General features: G+C 42.8%; 1 protein-coding gene across 1 annotated transcript; it reads right to left on the minus strand.

Annotated features, from left to right (window-relative positions):
* Nucleotides 1–4: 4 nt before the first annotated feature.
* On the minus strand, nt 5–17351 carry LOC110528962 (scm-like with four MBT domains protein 1). Its single transcript, XM_036983434.1, has 22 exons — nt 17199–17351; nt 16792–16856; nt 14568–14625; nt 14379–14473; nt 14034–14277; nt 13794–13882; nt 13444–13690; nt 7202–7299; nt 6999–7100; nt 6442–6604; nt 6234–6316; nt 5982–6108; nt 5735–5848; nt 5537–5579; nt 5341–5408; nt 5097–5236; nt 4779–4888; nt 4447–4622; nt 3305–3483; nt 3009–3230; nt 1155–1283; nt 5–1023 (listed from the first exon to the last, which is right to left on the minus strand). Exons 3-22 carry the CDS (start codon nt 14590–14592, stop codon nt 883–885), a joined length of 2595 nt encoding a protein of 864 aa, XP_036839329.1. The 5' UTR covers nt 14593–14625; nt 16792–16856; nt 17199–17351; the 3' UTR covers nt 5–882.
* Nucleotides 17352–21805: the final 4454 nt, after the last annotated feature.

Here is a 21805-nt window from a genome sequence, read left to right on the forward strand (position 1 = left end):
GAAGTGTAGGAAAGATCGTGAATCTCATGGGGAAGAGATTCAGGCTTTTATTCCATATTCTCTTAAATATCATATTCCACAAACATATACAGTCAAATTAATCAATTGTATCTCCTGTAAAATATATTTGATCTCAGTGGCAGAGCCGGGTAAACGAGGGAAACTAAAAACACAGCAAAGAGTTAGTTGGCTAACAAAAATAAAATACCACACAATACCCAGTAATCTACCGATGGTTGTAGGAAAAAGGTAAAACTATAAAAATGTATCTGATTTCTGCTCCAAAAACACCTCAATCCTAAATGCTTTTACTACAGGCCCCAATGTCTTCAATATAAGTTCAAATCATTTTCAGAGAAAACAAAAAGGCTGTTTTGAATGAAGGCCTTCACAAATACTTTCAAAGCAAATATGTTTTGTAGAAAATCAAGCTATAACCATTAATCACCCTGTTGTACTAGAATAGCTGTTAAATATGTACACTATACACAAATACACCCTGTTAGATAAACTTTGCATACCACAATATAGTACAGTGGTTTATTTGTCTTTGTGCTTAGAACCTTGCATTGTCCATGCTTGCAAGTTGATCAAATGAAACCAGGAGTCATTTTGAGACTGTGGGTGACAAACCTGAATATGAATATCCATGTGAGATGTCTTTGCCTAGAATAAAGCGGGGTAAACCCCTCTCTGACCATACAGTAGAAATTGCAAAGAAACAATGCAAGTCTTGAATCCTCTGATATCCATGCCTGACTGCTGCTGCTGCTGTTTGCTGGGCCTGGGTGCAGGGTCCAAAGGATGTCCAGTGGTAGATCAGTTATGGAATCATTTCAGGTTACTGACTATGTAAAGTTTCTCTTATTTTAGAACCCTCAGCTACGTAGCAAATTGCTGGTAGAATGCCAGTTTGACCCTTTCGATATGGTGACACAGCTTTATGGCTGGTCCCAGTTTCAGGTCCATACATTCCTGCACCGTGGGCAGGTTGAGAAGGAGCAGAGCCTGTCCATCAATCTCCTGAAAACACAAGCACGGTCATGGGGTAAGACAACAATGGTCATGGATGTAGGCCACAGTGTACACACAGTTATACAGTAAATATAATTATTGTGTGTGTGTGTGTGTGTGTCTGTGTGTGTAATTATTACCTGATCCAGGAAAATGCGAGCCAGGGGAGCACAGTCGGTGGTCCTGATGAAACGCACCACATCAGTCACACTCCACTCTAGGGGACTGGTGTCCAAACACAGCTTCTGGGGAGCCTCACTTCTTGAGCGCTGCAAAACAACATGCAAGACACAAAGATGCAGTTAATTATGTTTTTTTTAACTTGAAAAGGGACAATAAAGTCTGGACAATACAACGTACTGTATATACAGTGCCTTGCAAAAGTGTTCATCCCCCTTGGTGTTTTTCCTATTTTGTTGCATTAAAACATGTCATTTAAATGTTTTTTTTAATTTGGATTTCATGTAATGGACATACACAAAATAGTCCACATTCGTGAAGTGAAAAAAATAACATGTTTTAAAAAATTCAAAAAAATAAAAAACAGAAAAGTGGTGTGTGTATATGTATTCACCCCCCTTGCTATGAAGCCCCTAAAGAAGATCTGGTGCAACCAATTACCTTCAGAAGTCACATAATTAGTTAAATAAAGTCCACCTGTGTGCAATCTAAGTGTCACATGATCTGTCACATGATCTCAGTATATTTACACCTGTTCTGAAAGGCCCCAGAGTCTGCAACACCACTAAGCAAGGGGTACCACCAAGCAAGCGGCACCATGAAGACCAAGGAGCTCTCCAAACAGGTCAGGGACAAAGTTGTGGAGAAGTACAGATCAGGGTTGGGTTTTTTTTTAAATATCAGAAACTTTGAACATCGCACGGAGCACCATTAAATCCATTACAAACCTGCCAAGAGAGGGCCGCCCACCAAAATGCACAGACCAGGCAAGGAGGGCATTAATCAGAGAGGCAAATAAAATACCAAAAATAACCCCGAAGGAGCTGCAAAGCTCCAAAGCGGAGATTGGAGTATCTGTCCATAGGACCACTTTAAGCTGTACACTCCACAGAGCTGGGCTTTACGGAAGAGTGGCCAGAAAAAAAGCCATTGCTTAAAGAAAAGAATAAGCAAACATGTTTGGTGTGCGCCAAAAGGCATGTGGGAGACTCCCCAAACATATGGAAAGTACTCTGGCCAGATGAGACTAAAATGGTGCTTTGTGGCCATCAAGGAAAACACTGTCTGGTGCAAACCCAACACCTCCCATCACCCCGAGAGAACACCATCCCCACAGTGATGGTCGTGGCAGCATCATGCTGTGGGGATCTTTTTCCATCGGCAGGGACTGGGAAACTGGTAAGAATTTAAGGAATGATGTATGGCGCTAAATACAGGGAAATCCTTGAGGGAAACCTGTTTCAGTCTTCCAGAGTTTTGAGACTGGGATGGAGGTTCACCTTCCAGCAGGACAATGACCCTAAGCATACTGCTAAAGCAACATTTAAATGTCTTGGAATGGCCTAGTCAAAGCCCAGACCTCAATCCAATTGAGAATCTGTGGTTTGACTTAAAGATTGCTGTTTACCAGCGGAACCCATCCAACTTGAAAGAGCTGGAGCAGCTTTGCCTTAAAGAATGGGCAAAAATCCCAGTGGCTAGATGTGCCTAGCTTATAGAGACATACCCCAAGAGACTTGCAGCTGTAATTGCTGCAAAAGGTGGCTCTACAAAGTATTGACTTTGGGGGGGGTGAATATTTACGCACGCTCAAGTTAATTTTTATTTATTTCTTGTTCGTTTCACAATTATTATTTTTTACATCTTCAAAGTGGTAGGCATGTTGTGTAAATCAAATGATACAAACCCCCCAAAAAGTCATTTTAATTCCAGGTAGTAAGGAAATAAAATAGGAAAAATGCCTAGGGAGGTGAATACTTTAGCAAGCCACTGTATTAACAGTGAACAAACAAAGTCAAGGCACAGTAGTTTACCTTTGGTGAAGGTGGGTGGTTCTCATCATCAGAGTAGGATGGGGAGTGAGGTTTCCTGCGCTTTCGGGTTGGCCGGGGCGTTGCAGGAGGAGAAGGGGAAGGGGTGGGTGGCTGTGACTTCCCAATGGAATATTCTGAATCGTCCTGATCATCCTGGAGTTCAGAGCCAGTATCGTCACTCAGAGAGTCCTCATCATCCAGATCCTCCTCCTCTTCACTCCCCTGTGTTAGAGAAAGGGATGGTTCAGTTTAAAGATGTCTGGATATATAGAGGTGTGTGTGTGTGTGTGTGTTACCTGTGGTGAACCGGCAGGTGTGTTGTCCAGTGAGGCTGAGGAGCGTCTCTTCTTATGGACGAAGAGTTGCTTCCTCCTCTTCCTCCTCCTACCTCTCCTCTTCACCCCCCCTTCCAGGTTAGAGTGCCCCCCTGGTGGGCGGCCCACTCGCCTACTCTTCTTCTTACCATAGTAATAAGCTGTAGAAAAAAAATCTATATTACAATCTTTGTCCTCCTGAGCATTATGAATCCAATACTTTACTATCAATATTGTTTATTCATCTAAGTACACATAAAAACAGACACTGGTTCCTTTAGATTTTTCCCCCCTGCATATCAGCTTGATCTCAATAACACCCGCTATTTTAATACCCGTTTTCACAGATATGCATTAGATCTAGAGGGATTGATTAGGGCAGGGGCTCACCAGAGTACGGCACGTCAAATGTTCTACTGCTTGAGCTCTTGTCCCTATTATAGAATATTAACTCAAAAGTATTGTGGAGTGCCTGTGTAACAGTATAATTTTTAAACCGTCCCCTCGCCCATACCCGGGCGCGAACCAGGGACCTTCTGCACACATCAACAACTGACACCCACGAAGCGTCGTTACCCATCGCTCCACAAAAGCCGCGGCCCTTGCAGAGCAAGGGGAACTACTACTTCAATGTCTCAGAGCAAGTGACGTCACTGATTGAAACGCTATTTAGCGCCCACGCTAACTAAGCTAGCCGTTTCACATCCGTTACACTCACCCCCCTTTTGACCTTCCTCCTTTTTCCGCAGCAACCAGTAATCCGGGTCAACAGCATCAATGTAACAAGTATTGTGGAGTGCCTGTGTAACAGTATAATTTTTAAACCGTCCCCTCGCCCATACCCGGGCGCGAACCAGGGACCTTCTGCACACATCAACAACTCACCCTCGAAGCATCGTTACCCATCGCTCCACAAAAGCCGCGGCCCTTGCAGAGCAAGGGGAACTACTACTTCAAGGTCTCAGAGCAAGTGACATCACTGATTGAAACGCTATTTAGCGCCCACGCTAACTAAGCTAGCCGTTTCACATCCGTTACACCTGCATCTAAATATAAACAGTAAAAGCACCCAAAATGAGTACCGGCACCTATTACAGTTCAAGTCAAACACCGGTGACACGTACTGTATTTGGTCTTGGTGAGCACAGAACAGTTCTCTGAGCAGCGCTCCAGAACCATGCGAGGTCCAAACAGGTTTGGGCAACACTCCAGCTTCATGCAGGTCTTTCTACAAAACTCAGCCACGCAGTCTGCTGTACGCACTATCTCCACCGTAGCCCGGTAACTCTTTCCCTTGTACCTGCCGGCCAAAAATAGATCCTCAGGTTAGCAACGCTAGGACTGCTTAGCCAGGTCCAGTACACACTTTAATAAAAATCAACTCAAGCACAAATAGGAGCAGAAAAGTTACAAACGTAATGATGTTAATGACGTAATGACAGAATGTGTTCCTCACTTGGCTTTGAGCGTCTCTCCATGGCCGTGCCAGCGGTTCTCCTGGTCCAGCTGCAGCTCCCTGAGCACCCGGCTGGGCTTATAGGCAGAGTTGATCAGCAGAGTCAACACCTGGACAGGACACAGGGAGGCGGAGAGAGACGTGAACGGATTAGCATGGATACTATTCAAAGTGGGAAGTGATCTTTAGGGATAGTACAATTCTGCTCTATTACTAACCGTTTTTTAGAAGAATTGAGTAGTTTACTTTTGAGTATATTGTAATATAGTTATAATATTGTGTAGTATGGTTTTCCGATCCCACTCGGGTGCTCCTCACCTCTTTGAGCACCAGGACACAGTTGCCAGGGCCGACACACTGGGGCAGCTCAGCGATGCGGCCCTTGTTCAGGTAGGGGCCAGAAAAGCAGCGGTGGTTGAAGTAGATCTTAGGACAGCAGTACTTCCCGTTCCCCTGTCCTGTACAAAAAACATCACACACACAATGTAATAGCTGTGCCTCACCTCAGAAACTATCCTAATGTATTTGTCTGGGATGTCTAGATGAGAACGAGAACACTCACCAGTCTCTGATTGGCTGGTCATCTGCTGCTTGAGTGCATCAGGTGTTGTGGATTTGGGTGGAGCTCGGCTTTAGGGACAAAGATACAGGTTAGTGGTCAAAGTGCACGGGACTGGAATATTAACCAATCAAAAGTGGACAAACAGCCAATGAACAGCCAATGATAAGAGTCCTTCCTTTCCCATAGGCATACTTACTGTTTCTCAGGCTGCACCACAGCAATCCTCCTCTGCTTCTCAACTGTAAGACAATGTATAATCAACATGAAAACTACTGAAACTATACACAGTACTGTCAAATATTGTGACTGCAATATTAACAATTCCATGCATATTGTGGCATGGCACCCCTTCAGATGAGAGGAACACAGAGGGATCCTATTTTGGGACGCCCACCTTCGGGCTTGATGGGGTACAGCAAAGGGTAACCGTTGGTCTCACACCAGCTGACAGGAAAGATGTCAAACGAGTCCACATGAGCTATAAGCTCTGGCATAGCCTGTTTCAGCCCTGGACACACAGGGACACAAATGATTTAATCACACAACTTACCATCATTGTGAACAAGCTCACACTTAAATGGTCTCAAACTAAGCTTTAAAAATGCAGGGCCCAGATATGAGGCGTAGCTACGGGTTCTCACCTTCCAGGCCAAGCCAGATATGTTGCCCTTTAACCTTGATTACTGATGCCACATGAATGTGCTCAGGTGAGAGTGGGTTGACCGCTTCCAGTTTCATGGCCTCTTTAAAGCTGTGATCAGACTGTTCCTGAGACAGACAGAGAGACATCAGGAGAGAGAGATTATTCATTGCCCCTGTTCATCCATGCTATACACTCATGTTATAACATGCATTGTTCTATGAGGCCGTTTGTCAGACAGCGCATGACTCACTGTGGGGAAACAGTGGTGTGGTGCTGCCTCAGCCTCACTCTGTTTCAGGTAGTCTGCCCAGTCAAAGTCCTGCCCCTGGTACCCTACACAACCGGAGAAAGAGAGAGAGAGCGAGAGACCACAATAGAATTAGATTAATGTTTTTTAAAAAAAGAAGTTGAGCACAGTTTTAAAAGTAGTTCTGTAAATGTTACTAGTGTTTCCCCACCTGGAGGGGGGCTGAGCGGGAGACCGTTCTTCAGGCTCCACTGGGCGGGAAAGATCCCAGGACTGTCCCTGTGACACAGGAAGGACTTCCCACTGCCTTCTGACACCAAATCATCACCACAGAGATTGTCCATCTTTACCAGGAAGTACTGGTCACTGAACACCTGAAGAGAAGAGGTAGGTTATGACATCATACTCATGTTGGCTCTATGCAGTAGTTACCCTACCCTTCCTCCATGACCATATCACACCCAAAGCTAGCCTCATACACAACTATACTGTATCTCACTGACTACCTACTTCCGCATGGAGTGGATAGACTCCCAGAGTTTATATGGGTACTATGTCAGGATTCATCTTTACTCTCCTAGCCCTGAGGTGAACACTGATCTGAGTGGACTGAATAGGCAGCAACGATATGGTGGAAACTGTTGGGTGGAGTACCTTCAATACTGTACTGCCATCATCCAACCCAGTCATTCATTTTGGCCTGGGAAGGACGCATTCAGACAAATCCAGGAGCCTGAGGTGAGAGGGGGACAGTAAAGAGGTTGTTACCTTGGTAACGGTAGCAGGACTGATGCAGAATGGGGATGCAGGGTCAACGGCCTCCAGTTTCATCCCCTCAGTGAAGCAGTGGGCAGCGATGACAGGCCGGTCCTGATGCACGCACACACACACACCACACAGTGATGGCTTATTATATTAATATTGCACAGACCCTTGTAATGTTAGTAAATAATGCTTGGTAGTGCCATCACCTTATAGAACTCCTCAGAGAGGGCTTCATCATGAGGCTGATCAATCATCCTCTGTCTGACCTCCTCCCACTTCTCTTCTGTGTGCAGGGCGACCAGGGCTGAAACAAGCAAGCGCACACACACACACACACAAATGATCACGTTAAAACAGTAAAAACCGCAACCTCCGATTTATTCATAAATTATGTTTGCATCTTAGCCCTTTGATGCATAAGATCACATATTTGTGATCATTGTTGAGTGGTCCCTGCAGCGTACCATCACAAATAGCAAGTAGCAACAGAACGCAGGATGCAACCAACATGTCTAAACAGCATTGCTGTCTGAAAAACAATGTTGTTATGTACTGATAGGAAATAAAAAAGGTATTCACAACTTTATTCCTCAATTTCACCTTTTATTGTAAAAGATAAAACGCAAACTTCGTCATCCAAGCATCACACGGAACACATCCACAGCCAAACTCATTCCATAAACCAGTCTAAATAATAGGTTGTGCTGAGATTTTTTAAATTTTTTTTATATATATTTTTTTTTACACAAGTTAGCAACCTAACTGCTAGACTTGTTTGCAATGTACCACATCTCTGGTGAGCACAAGGGAGAAATGTAATATTGTTTAGAAAAGACATGCATGTCAGCTAAGATAACAGCAGGTAAATTCTTTATGATGGCAGCCATGTTTGTTTATGCATGACAAGTAAAAACTCCCTAATCCCAGAATGACATTCACTATAAGACACAAATAAACTAAGTCAAAGTCAAAGATGGCTGCGTCCATTGTCTAAAAAACATGAACTTTGTTTGGCCACTTTTCAGCATATTACAAATCTTTGATGTACTTGTTACAGAGTATACAAGAACCGGAGTACATGACTTGACAAGTCATTTACAGTGTTTGACAAATCACATAGCAAATAAAATGTTATCAACTCACAGATCACCACCACCAAATAAAAGCCTCCTGCCTAGCCTAACCATAGTGTGAAAGCTAAACAGGGTTGCCAGATTTAGTTAAAACCATTTTAGGATGTGTAATGGGAATTTTAATGTTTGTGCCTTTCTTATAACTCATTTCTGTGTTCTATTCATGTGCTGTTCGATAAGCCAATTTCTGTGTTCATGCAAGTGGCTGACTGTACAAATCCTTATTTATCAGTAGCTGCAATTTGGCAGTACGCCCAGATGTTGTTTTGAGAACGAACTAAAGATATCTCAGTTAAGGTCTCAGTTTAGAGAGAAGCCTTGTGAGGTATTGGTCTGTCGCATGTTATGAAACAGTTTTGGTTGGTCACATGAATGAAACAAAACGGTAATGATTAATTAATTATGCTAAATCTTGTAAATATAACTTGTCTGTGTATAGTCATATATAAAAGACAACTGCTGGGTCTGCCCAAGGAGAGCTCCTGATTGACATGTGTACTATGGTGCATTGAGTTGGTTGGAACCCCTCCAGCACGCTGACAAATAAACAATGATTAATTTGATTCAAAATCATGGGCATTAATATAGAATTGGTTCTCCTCTTTGCAGCCTCTACTCTTCTGGGAAGGCTTTCCACTAGATGTTGGAACATTGCTGCGGGGACTTGCTTCCATTCAGCCACAAGAGCATTAGTGAGGTCGAACACAGATGTTGGGCAATTAGGCTTGGCTCACAGTCGGCGTTCCAATTCATCCCAAAGGTGTTCGATGGGGTTGAGGTCAGGGCCCTGTGCAGCCAGTCAAGTTCTTCCACACCTATCATCTCAATAAACTATTTCTGTATGGACCTCACATTGTCATTCTGAAACAAGAAATGGCCTTCCTCAAACTGTTGCCACAAAGTTGGAAGCACAGAATCGTCTAGAATGTCATTGTATGCTGTAGCGTTAAGACTTCCCTTCACTGGAACTAAGGGGCCTAGCCCAAACCACGAAAAATAGCCCAAGACCATTATTCATCCTCCACCACATTTTACAGTTGGCACTATGCATTAGGGCAGGTAGCGTTCTCGGCATCTGCCAAACCCAGATTCATCCGTCGGACTGACAGATGGTGAAGTGTGATTCATCACTCCAGAGAATGTGTTTCCACTGCTCCAGACGACAATGGCTACGAGCTTAACACCACTCCAGCCAACACTTGGCATTACGCAAGGTGAGCTTAGGCTTGGCCACGGAAACCCATTTAATGAAGCTCCCGACGAACGACAGACTATTTTTTCGCACTACGCGCTTCAGCACTCAGTGGTCCCGTTCTCTGCTGTTGTTGCTCCTAGACGTTTCCACTTCACAATAACAGGACTTACAGTTGACCGGGGCAACAATTTGACAAAGTGATTTGTTAGAAAGGTGGTATCTTATGACGGTGCCATGTTGAAAGTCAATGAGCTCTTTAGGAAGGTCATTCTACTGCCAATGTTTGTGTACGGAGATTGCATGGCTATATGCTCGATTTGGTACATCTGTCAGCAACGGGTGTGTTTGCAATAGCCAAATACACTTCCTTGAAGGGGTGTCCATATGATTTTATAAATATAGTGTATGTGTCAATTATAATCTATGCAAGAATCGGAATGCATGATTTGTCAAAAGTATTGAAAATGTGAATAAAACAGTATATATATTATGCTCCATACATACAGTTGAAGTCGGAAGTTTGCATACACTTAGGATGGAGCCATTAAAACTAGTTTTTCAACACAAGTACCTTTTCCGACAATTGTTAACAGACAGATTTACTTAACTTATAATTCACTGTATCACAATTCCAGTGGATTAGAAGTTTACATACACTAAGTTGACTGTGCCTTTAAACAGCTTGGAAATTTCCAGAAAATGATGTCATGGCTTTAGAAGCTTCTGATAGGCTAATTGACATAATTTGAATCAAAAAGAAATCAGCCAAGGCCTCAGAAAAAGAATTGGAGACCTCCACAAGTCTGGTTCATCCTTGGGAGCAATTTCCAAATGCCTGAAGGTACCACGTTCATATGTACAAACAATAATATGCAAGTATAAACAACATGGGACCACGCAGCCATCATACCGCTCAGGAAGGAGACACGTTCTGTCTCCAAGAGATACTTTGCAAAAAGTGCAACTCAATCCCAGAACAGCAGCAAAGGACCTTGTGTAGATACTGGAGGAAACAGGTACAAAAGTATCTATATCAACAGTAAAACGAGTCCTATAACCGACATGACCTGAAAGGCCGCTCAGCAAGGAAGAAGCCACATCTCAAAAACCGCCATAAATCCAGACTACGGTTTGCAACTGCACATGGGGACAAAGATCGTACTTTTTGGAGAAATGTCCTCTGGTCTGATGAAACAAAAATATGGCCATAATGACATCGTTATGTTTGGAGCAAAAAGGGGGAGGTTGATGAGCTGAAGAACACCATCCCAACCGTGAAGCACAGGGGTGGCAGCATCATGTTGTGGGGGTGCTTTGCTGAAGGAGGGACTGGTGCACTTCACAAAATAGATGGCATCATGAGGTAGGAAACTTCTGTGGATATATTGAAGCAACATCTCAAGATATCAGTCAGGAAGTTAAAGCTTGGTCGCAAATGGGTCTTCCAAATGGACAATGACCCCAAGCATACTTCCAAAGTTGTGGCAAAATGGCTTAAGGACAACAAAGTCAATGTATTGGAGTGGCCATCACAAAGTCCTGACCTCAATCCTATAGAAAAGTTGTGGGCAGAACTGAAAAAGCGTGTACGAGCAAGGAGGCCTACAAACCTGATTCAGTTACACCAGCTCTGTCAGGAGGAATGGGCCAAAATTCACCCAACTTATAGTGGTTTGTGGAAGGCTACCCAAAACATTTGACCCAAGTTAAACAATTTAAAGGCAATGCTACCAAATACTAATTGAGAATGTAATCTTTTGACCCACTGGGAATGTGATGAAATAAATCACTCTCTCTACTATTATTCTGACATTTCACATTCTTAAAATAAAGTGGTGATCCTTACTGACCTAAGAAAGGGAATTTTTTACTAGGATTAAATGTCAGGAATTGTGAAAAACTTAGTTTAAATGCATTTGGCTAAGGTGTACAGTTGTGGCCAAAAGTTTTGAGAATGACACAAATATTAATTTTCACAAAGTTTGCTGCTTCAGTGTCTTTAGATATTTTGTCAGACGTTACTATGGAATACTGAAGTATAATTACAAGAATTTCATAAGTGTCAAAGGCTTTTATTGACAATTACATGAAGTTGATGCACAGAGTCAATATTTGCAATGTTGACCCTTCTTTTTCAAGACCTCTGCAATTCACCCTGGCATCCTGTCTGATGGCAGTCCATTCTTGCATAGTCAATGCTTGGAGTTTGTCAGAATTTGTGGGTTATTGTTTGTCCACCTGGCTCTTGAGGATTGACCACAAGTTCTCAATGGGATTAAGGTCTGGGGAGTTGAGTGGCCATGGACCCAAAATATTGAAGTTTTGTTCCCCGAGCCACTTAGTTATCACTTTTGCCTTATGGCAAGGTGCTCCATCATGCTGGAAAAGGCATTGTTCGTCACCAAACTGTTCCTGGATGGTTGGGAGAAGTTGCTCTCAGAGGATGTGTTGGTAGCATTCTTTATTCATGGCTGTGTTCTTAGGCAAAATTGTGAGTGAGCCCACTCCCTTGGCTGACAAGCAACCCCACACATGAATGGTCTCAGGATGCTTTACTGTTGGCACGACACAGGACTGATGGTAGCGCTCACTTCGTCTTCTCCGGACAAGCTTTTTTCCGGATGCCCAAACAATCGGAAAGGGGATTCATCAGAGAAAATGACTTTACCCCAGTCCTCAGCAATCCAATCCCTGTACCTTTTGCAGAATATCAGTCTGTCCCTGATATTTTTCCTGGAGAGAAGTGGCTTCTTTGCTGCCCTTCTTGACACCAGACCATCCTCCAAAAGGTTTTTGCCTCACTGTGCGTGCAGATGCACTCACACCTGCCTGCTGCCATTCCTGAGCAAGCTCTGTACTGGTGGGTGCCCCGATCCAGCAGCTGAATCAACTTTAGGAGACGGTCCTGGTGCTTGCTGGACTTTCTTGGGCGCCCTGAAGCCTTCTTCACAACAATTGAACCGCTCTCCTTGAAGTTCTTGATGATCCGATAAATGGTTGATTTAGGAGCAATTTTACTGGCAGCAATATCCTTGCCTGTGAAGCCCTTTTTGTGCAAAGCAATGATGACGGCACATGTTTTATTGTTTGTCCACCTGCCTCTGGTTACCTCATGGTAACCATGGTTGACAGAGGAATAACAATGATTCCAAGCACCACCCTCCTTTGAAGCTTCCAGTCTGTTATTCAAACTCAATCAGCATGACAGAGTGATCTCCAGCCTGGTCCTCGTCAACACTCATACCTGTGTTAATGAGAGAATCACTGACATGATGTCAGCTGGTCCATTTGTGGCAGGGCTGAAATGCAGTAGAAATGTTTTTGGGGATTCAGTTCATTTGCATGGCAAAGAGGGACTTTTCAATTCATGTGATCATTCTTCATAACATTCTGGAGTGTATGCAAATTGCCATCATACAAACTGAGGCAGCAGACTTTGTGAAAATTCATATTTGTGTCATTCCCAAAACTTTGTCACGACTATGAAAACTTCCAACAGTATGTATGGTGTGCTACAGTAGAAATGACATCACAATAAAGAAACTATAATGATAACGTAATAAGGCACTTACTTTGATAGGAAAGCACACGTCCAAAGTTTTTATTTGTAAGGAAAACTAATATTAAGGCAATGTGGGTGCCAGCTGGATAATATGCCAGGGGAAAAAAGTTTGTGTTCTGACTGGAGATATGCAAATGTCTGCATATTTGATCTGGGGAAACACTTGGGAAGTGTTTGGGATCTCCTCGAAGAGAGAAGTTTGTCCAGCTCAATAAAGCCTCAAATATAAATTGTCCACAACAGTGAAATGGGCTACTTCTTATGTGAATTAACAAGGAGGCGGAACACACCTCAATTGAAACTGTTGATAGAAAATAAAACTTGTTTGAAAAGTTAAAACATAGCCTATAGATAATTAGCAGGCAGTGTGCCTTGGTTTGAGGACAGTGTGGGTTCACTGTCCTGTTGTGTAACAATCCCATTTTGGAACAGTGAGTGCATTCTGACATCACACATATAAAAGAAACATTGGGGCGACCGTTAGAGATTTGTGGAACACACGTGAAAAGGTTCAAACTGATTTTCCCCAAGGTCTTTTTGAAAAGAGGATCAGCTTACCTAAAGGAGGCCTGAGGGTGCAGCCATGCTCCTTGGCCCAGCCAGGTGGGTGGAGGCGGGGGTGCAGGTAGTAGAGCCAGAGGGTGGAGTGTGTTTCAGGGAGCCCCTCTGTGCCAGCTAGGCGTAGTCTCAGCCTGCCACCCACATTCTCCTCCACCTCAGCGCCCCACACCACCCCAGGGTCAAAACTGTCCTGCAGCTCCACACTGCAGCCTGGAGACATCAGGTCCACTGGGTCCTTACGACGCTGAGGCCACACACACACACACACACACACACAGAGTTCAAAACCCTTGCCTATCTGTCATACATTCCCAGTTGTTCCAGTTTATAACTGAGCACCCCCTTACCCCTTCCAGCAGGTTGGCAGGTGCACTGCACTTCTCAGCCAGGGCTTTCTCCAGGATGCCCTCCCAGTCTGGCTGCTTCTCTCTCACACCTGAGGAGGGCGATGGAGAGGCACGATTACAGAATATGGAAAGAAACCTCAGAAATGTTTTTAGAAAACATGTATTTTTATTTTACTGTAATAACCCTTGTAAAACAACACCCGTCCAACTGAGTTTCCTCCCCAGCCCTAGTTCTCTTACCCTCGGAGGGTCTCATGGGCTTGCCCTGCTGCCGGCTCCAGCCCAGGGGGTGGAGGTCCGCCGTCATGATGTCACACCAGAAGTCAGCGCGGCGGTCATCGTGGTAACCCTCGTAGCGCAGGAGGAGCAGCTGGCCACAGGTGGTGATGATGGTGGCCACCCAGTAGGGTTGGTCAGGCTCTGAACGCACACACACCTCCAGCTTCATACCTGGAGTCAGCCCTGTCTGCAAGCCCTGGTCCACCTGGGGGATGTTGAAATATCTTACAAGGTGGATTTGGGATCAAGAGTGTGTGAGTATTGTGTGTGGTTATGAGAGGATTGTGAGCGGTCTCAGGTACTTACGTGTTTGAAGGCATGGTGGGGAACAGACAAGGTCCCGTTTTCCTCCAGATATTCATCCCAGTTAAAGTCAGACACGTGCTGACTCGAGTCCTCATCTGCAACACACACATACACCAGTTCAGTTCATTTTGTTACGTTAGAAAGCCCTCGTCACCAGTAACAAAGCTGGAGGTCCATGTAATGACTCACCAGACTCCAGTGACTCGTGACTCATGTTAGCTCCTCCCACAGGCCAAGTCTAGAAGCTCTGGGGAAGAAAGGAGAGCTGGATTATTATTTGTGTTTGACAGCCAAAATCAGGAGAGCAAGTAAGAATAGTAGGTGGTTGGTAAAAGTGGTACAGCTGGTGAAAGAGATGCAATTTGTCCAGTGATTACATTAATTTTTGTGAAAGTTGATGGGGATTGCCAAACAAAAGCATAAAGTTTAGTTCGTGTGTGTGAGAGAAGTGAAACTAAGAACATTTAGGTAAGGGTTTTGAAAATACAAATGATCCTTCTAGCTAAGTTTCTAAAAGCAGGAGTGAGGCCTCTTAAAGACACGATAACTTTGAACCAAAGTTGAGCTGTAGGCTTATAGCCAGTCTGTGACAACAAAGCAGATTAAAGAATTGAACACAAAAGAGAAATGGCATTTATATACCGGGCATGAGAGAGCATTGGAAATGACAATAGCTGAGAGGTTTGTCTATATAGGATGTAGAAGATAGCTGCTCGGTCACTGCTGCTCCATTCAGCAGGGCTGTCAGGCCCGTCTTTGTCAAGTCTGATGTCTCTATTAAAGTAGAGACAGCCATCAGACAGGGTCCTTCTGACCACCGCACGGACACCGCGACCCAGGATCAGCCCATCCTTTCACCCACGACCCTGCCGCCCTCAGAGTACACACACAGAGCTATCCAACCAAGCCCGACTGAATTTTCTGACACACACAGACAGTGTAAAGGGCCTCATTGTGCTGGAGGTCATACTGACGTCTCACACTAGGGAGAATAAAAAGAGCAGCAGAGCCATTTAGCCATTTGCAAACAGCCAAGCCTCACTGTTGAGGTGTATTCTAATATACCCGATGATCACAAAAAAAAAAGTATTCTAACAGTTGTTGATAAAGATTGAAAATGTCAGCAAGTTTATTGTAATATGATATAGACAAGTTAGAATGAAGCTGAGAAGGGAAGGATGAGGGGGTTGATAAAATATTATTTTATTATGCTGATATTTCTGGGAATTCACAGCTAATTCAGTTAAACAAACTCTCAGTTCATCACCATAGTGAACAGGATGACTAACAACTTCCCCTATGGTTTGAAAGAGGCCTGCCCAGTATCCACACACACCGTCCAGGCTCCCTGCCAGTCTGACTCTCTCCACCAAAAGATAGACCAGCAGAAATACACTGACTCGCCCTGAAAGAGAAACTAGAATGCATACACAAAAACAAACATATTTTTAACATGCAGCTGACTGAATCAAGTCCTCTTAGTCACTGGGTGATCACTGGGCAGGAAATGCAAACAAAATAAATGCATTGATTGAGAAATGTACTTTAAATGAAAGTGAAGTCTTGATGACAAGGGTTTATGTCAAGAATAAAGTTAGACTGTTGGGAGTATTTTCATCAAGTGTAACACAATTACAACAATAGTAGCCTATTTGTTTATGAACCCTTTCTGTCAGCAAGTTGCCTTCACATAGGCTACGTCTTCTTTGAGAGATTGTATTATTTCAGGGTTGCATGTTGCCAATGTCAAGTAGGGGCCTAATGTTAGTGGGGTGTTCGTGAGCCCCTTGCACGTCAGAGGGCAGTGATGTTGTACTACTGTTGTTGTTGTCCCAGTGTTGTTGCAGTGTTGAAACTGTTCTTGGAACTGGATTTTTCGTGTAAATGGCCATAGGAGAGCCTGACCATAAATAGCTCCAACTTAATTAACCAATGGCAGAAGTAAATATAAAAGTTTTGCGCAAAAAAACCCACTTCGCATTGCTATTTCATTGGCAAGTGGAAGAAACAATGTAGCAGTTTAGGCTATAGATGCACATCAATTGAAACAATGTTGCAGTTTAATGCCGCAGGTCATTTGAAAAAATGTTGCTGCGATCACTCAAGTTGCATAACTGGGAAGTTGGACCTGGAGAGAAATGGGCAGTTTAGTGCTTAGAGTAGCCTACGTGGAAATATCAATGTGTATAGCATAATTTAGGCCTGATCTGTTAGGCATATTCAATAAACTACAATTGAATTTAAAACAAAATAAAAAATAAAAATGGCTAGGCTATTTGTAAAATAAAATACATCCGCAGACGTCCATCAAGCTTGTGCAACCGTTATTATTATATAGGAGCGATATCCAACTAAATAAATGGATTAAGTACATTAACACAATTTGTGGGAATTCCGATAGAAGGTTACTTACCGCAATATGGATATTAATTTGAAGGCACGAGCGCTGATGATCCAACTTTCACACTGGAACGTGCACTAAAGAGAAGAACACCGAATGCAATAAAGAACATGTATTTCATAGCCTCTCTGTGTTTATGCCATATAGGTCAGTTCAGAAGCCAACGGCACCGCAGTAGAATGCGGCTGATTCGGCACATGCTAAAAACGCCTGTGACCAAGTCAAGTTACTGAAACGTCATGGCTTGAGCGATAGGCTATACTAAGCAATACGGGCGCTTGCACTCGACCGAGCCAGAGTCATCTTTTTCAGAGACGGGAAAAAAGACGCAGACAGCACCAAATTACATTATATCATATTAAGATCTTAATAAACAAAATATTGTATGTGAGTATTTGGTCACAAAATCTGATTCTTACCAGTAAATAGTTTTTCAAGTCGGTTTTAGATGCCGTCTCTTTCCGCCTAGTCGTTCACGACCTCATTCCAATATGGCACAAACTGCCACTGCGCATGTTCTGCCGCCTATATCTACGTTCTAAACCAGAGTAGCTGATATTGTCGGCGTTGAGAATAAAAATATGACTTCCACCTTCAAACACAATAAAAATCTAATATCCAAAAAACAGAATTAACAGATGCAAAGAAACAGAAAACAATGTTTTCTTTAACGTTGTTTAATAATGTTAATAATGTTAATCTTCTTTAACGTTGATTGAGAAATAACCTTTAGCCTACGTTTGGCAAATTCCCTTATGGATTCAACACTTTGTTAATCGTTGAACTAGAATATGGATTGCATTGGCCTATATAATCGAGCCACTTTCGTTGAATGGCATTTCTTTCTCCACCAAACTGTCAAGGTGATATCGACTTTTGACTGAAACCGCATAAAATAACTCGATGTTGCTTAATTTTGCTCCATTGTTCGGCACATTAATTATCCCCCCTGCACCCAGCTTTTTTTTGATGATAAGGTGTTTATGAAATGTTTGGGTGTAGAGTTTTTTAGAAATATGCTTTCATGGCGAACCCAATGTGTTCTAGATTTGAAAATCGTTATAAAGAGACCCGTTTGTTAAAAGCAGGTTCCCACTAGGCTGTTGACTCTATAGGCTAAAGCTTAATCCCCACAAATACCAATCCATTTGGTAACAAAAAAATGTCTGAGCTGTCCCACAGTCGTTGAGAATGGAAATGGCATAACTACAATTCAATAAATGTAGCATAACAATAATCCATTCGCTAGAATGAACATGTACGAATGGCTTGAACATTAAAACAACAGTTTATTAGCCGATTTCTTTCCAATTTTACAAAATCGATTTGATCTTTCTTAAATATTTTTTCCCAACAAGAAGCAGCCGCAGATATGATAACCATCAATAAATCAAAGGGGAAATAGGTCTAGTGCCATTTTGAGACATGACATGGGCCTATGTGGTTTTATATTGGAGGGGAAAAAAGGATGTGGATTTATATTCCTAATATAAACCTCAAATGTCAATGGTGTCCGAGTTGCAAGTGATAGAATAATATGCAGCCATAACATGAGATAATCTTAATTTATACAGGCTTTTATGAGCCTTCTAAAGGCTCGGAAGCTTGGCAGATGTCCCAATGATGCAACTTTTCAACCATTGTTGGTTAGTGCAGTGAGCTTATGTGATGCCAGGCAGAGAGGGAGGGAGCGGACTCAGAGGACAGTTGCCGTGCGCACTGCAGGAATGTCGTCGGCCTCCGAGGCTCAGACAATGAGATGAATAGTAATTGTAGAACCTGACCGCTAGATGGCAGTGTAGTCAACCTATTGTAACCTACAGTCAAAAGCAGGGGCGTTACAACGATTTGATGACATTGGGGGCTTAGCACAAAGCCAGAGGAGGAAACCTAGCAGGGGTTTCTGGGGGTCTCCGCTGGATGAAAAAAAACTACAATTTTAACAACTAAATGCATCAATGTAGTGGACTTTGAAATGAACATTAATAAGAAGAATCAACATGTCAATTCTATTCAAAAGCCAATACAATATAAATGCCATGCAAGACATTCAGGTAACTTGCACCTTCCCACCTACCACAGCAGTGGTGTCAGTTCAGCCAAACCTAGGGTATTGCAAAGTGGGGTGTTGGGGGGGGGGTGTAATTTTTTGGAAGTTGAAGCTCATTTACTGCCTTTATTCACAATTTAAAACGCAAAAAAATAATATTTGGAGAACAGCAAAAATAAACAAAATGTATCATCACTGAAATATTAGGTTTGTGGAACAGCATATACAATGTCAACCACTAATCAACCTCATAAATGGACTCATTTACTTGTGGAATGGCACCTATACAGTGCAACGTGAATTAGATGCATAAAAGATGCTATCAAGTCAGAACAAGGCCGACTTTAAATGTCGACGTACATGAGTTTCAAATTTGAGGAAGCTATTTTTCTACCATAAAATTGCACCTTCATAATAATGGATTGCATGCATATCATCAAATTTGCAGACTAATGTAAGATAGGCCACTGTGCTATCTAACCTCCAAACGAGCTTCAATGCCATACAACACTCCTTCCGCGGCCTCCAACTGCTCTTAAACGCTAGTAAAACCAAATACATGCTTTTCAACCGATCACTGCCTGCACCCGCATGCCCAACTAGCATCACCACCCTGGATGGTTCCGACCTTGAATATGTGGACATCTATAAGTACCTAGGTGTCTGGCTAGACTGCAAACTCTCCTTCCAGACTCATATCAAACATCTCCAATCGAAAATCAAATCAAGAGTCGGCTTTCTATTCCGCAACAAAGCCTCCTTCACTCACGCCGCCAAGCTTACCCTAGTAAAACTGACTATCCTACCGATCCTCGACTTCGGCGATGTCATCTACAAAATGGCTTCCAACACTCTACTCAGCAAACTGGATGCAGTCTATCACAGTGCCATCCGTTTTGTCACTAAAGCACCTTATACCACCTACCACTGCGACTTGTATGCTCTAGTTGGCTGGCCCTCGCTACATATTCGTCGCCAGACCCACTGGCTCCAGGTCATCTACAAGTCCTTGCTAGGTAAAGCTCCGCCTTATCTCAGTTCACTGGTCACGATGGCAACACCCATCCGTAGCACTCGCTCCAGCAGGTGCATCTCACTGATCATCCCTAAAGCCAACACCTCATTTGGCCGCCTTTCGTTTCAGTACTCTGCTGCCTGGGACTGGAACGAACTGCAAAAATTGCTGAAGTTGGAGACTTTTATCTCCCTCACCAACTTCAAACATCAGCTATCTGAGCAGCTAACCGATCGCTGCAGCTGTACATAGTCTATTGGTAAATAGCCCACCCATTTTCACCTACCTCATTCCCATACTGTTTTTATTTATTTATTTTTCTGCTCTTTTGCACACCAATATCTCTACCTGTACATGACCATCTGATCATTTATCACTCCAGTGTTAATCTGCAAAATTGTAATTATTCGCCTACCTCCTCATGCCTTTTGCACACAATGTATATAGACTCCCCCTTTTTTTTTTCTATTGTGTTATTGACTTGTTAATTGTTTACTCCATGTGTAACTCTGTGTTGTCTGTTCACACTGCTATGCTTTATCTTGGCCAGGTCGCAGTTGCAAATGAGAACTTGTTCTCAACTAGCCTACCTGGTTAAATAAAGGTGAAATAAAAAAAATAAAAAAAATAAAAAAAGGCTACTTTTCCTAATGTGATGAATAGATTGCATAGTCATAATTTAGGCTAAAAATACAACTCAAATCACTGTAAGCTAAACAGACAGTTCTGAACACTGCATGCCTGAGTGCGTAGTGACAGGGTAGGCCTTATCAGAGACATTTCTTCTGTTTTTGCACAGGGAAAATGTGACCTTTTATAAACATAGTTCATGCAATTCTATTACACTTTATATGACTGGAGATATGACCAACATCATTTTTAATATGACACAAATTAGTAGCCTACTCCGCTGAAGAAATTGCAGCCTACACCTTCTAATCTAGCCCTATGAAAAGAGGAGACAAAAATTGTACAATATGATGACCATCTAACCTGGAAGAGGAAATTATTGTCCCCCCAAAAACGTTGAAGTGGTACTCATCCAATGATAAAGGCAGTGCATGTGTCCAAATACCCATACTTGCATCCTTAATAGTAGGCCATTTGAGTATGTGAAAAAATAATGTTTAATATTATGAGACAATTTGAAAATCAAGTATACTTTAAATGCCCGGATGTCATACTTATTTCGGCTTTGACAAAAGCCGTGCAGTGTTGTGACACAACACAATGCCACAGATTAATCTGCCACCATCTCGTTTCAGCGTGATAATGCATCCATGTCGCAAAGATCTGTATACAATTCCTGGAGGTTGAAAATGGCCCCGTTCTTCCAAGGCCTCCATATTCACCAAACATGTCTCCCATTGAGAATGTTTGGGATGCTCTGGATTGATAGTGTGTTCCAATATCCAGCAACTTCGCACAGCCATTGAAGAGGAGTGGGACAACATTCCACAGGCCACAATCAAAAGCCTGATCAACTCTATGCAAAGGAGATGTGTTGCGCTGCATGAGGTACAGTGCCTTGCAAAATAATTCATCCTTGTTGGTGTTTTTCCTATTTTGTTCTATTACAACCTGTAATAAAAATTGATTTTTATTTGGATTTCATGTAATGGACACACACAATATAGTCCAAATTGGTGAATTGAAATGAAAAAAATAACTTGTCTAAAAAAATTACAAATAATAGAAAATGGAAAATTGGTGCATGAATATGTATTCACCCCCTTTGCTATGAATCCCTTAAATATCTGGTGCAACCAATTACCTTCAGAAGTCACATAATTAGTTAAATAAAGTCCACCTGTGAGCAATCTAAGTGTCACATGATCTGTCACATGATCTCAGTACATTTACACCTGTTCTGAAAGGCCTCAGAGTCTGCAACACCACTAAGCAAGGGGCACCACCAAGCGGCACCATGAAGACCAAGGAGCTCTCCAAACAGGTCAGGG

The sequence above is a fragment of the Oncorhynchus mykiss genome, chromosome 7 (assembly GCF_013265735.2).
Source record: "Oncorhynchus mykiss isolate Arlee chromosome 7, USDA_OmykA_1.1, whole genome shotgun sequence".
NCBI lineage: Eukaryota > Metazoa > Chordata > Actinopteri > Salmoniformes > Salmonidae > Oncorhynchus > Oncorhynchus mykiss.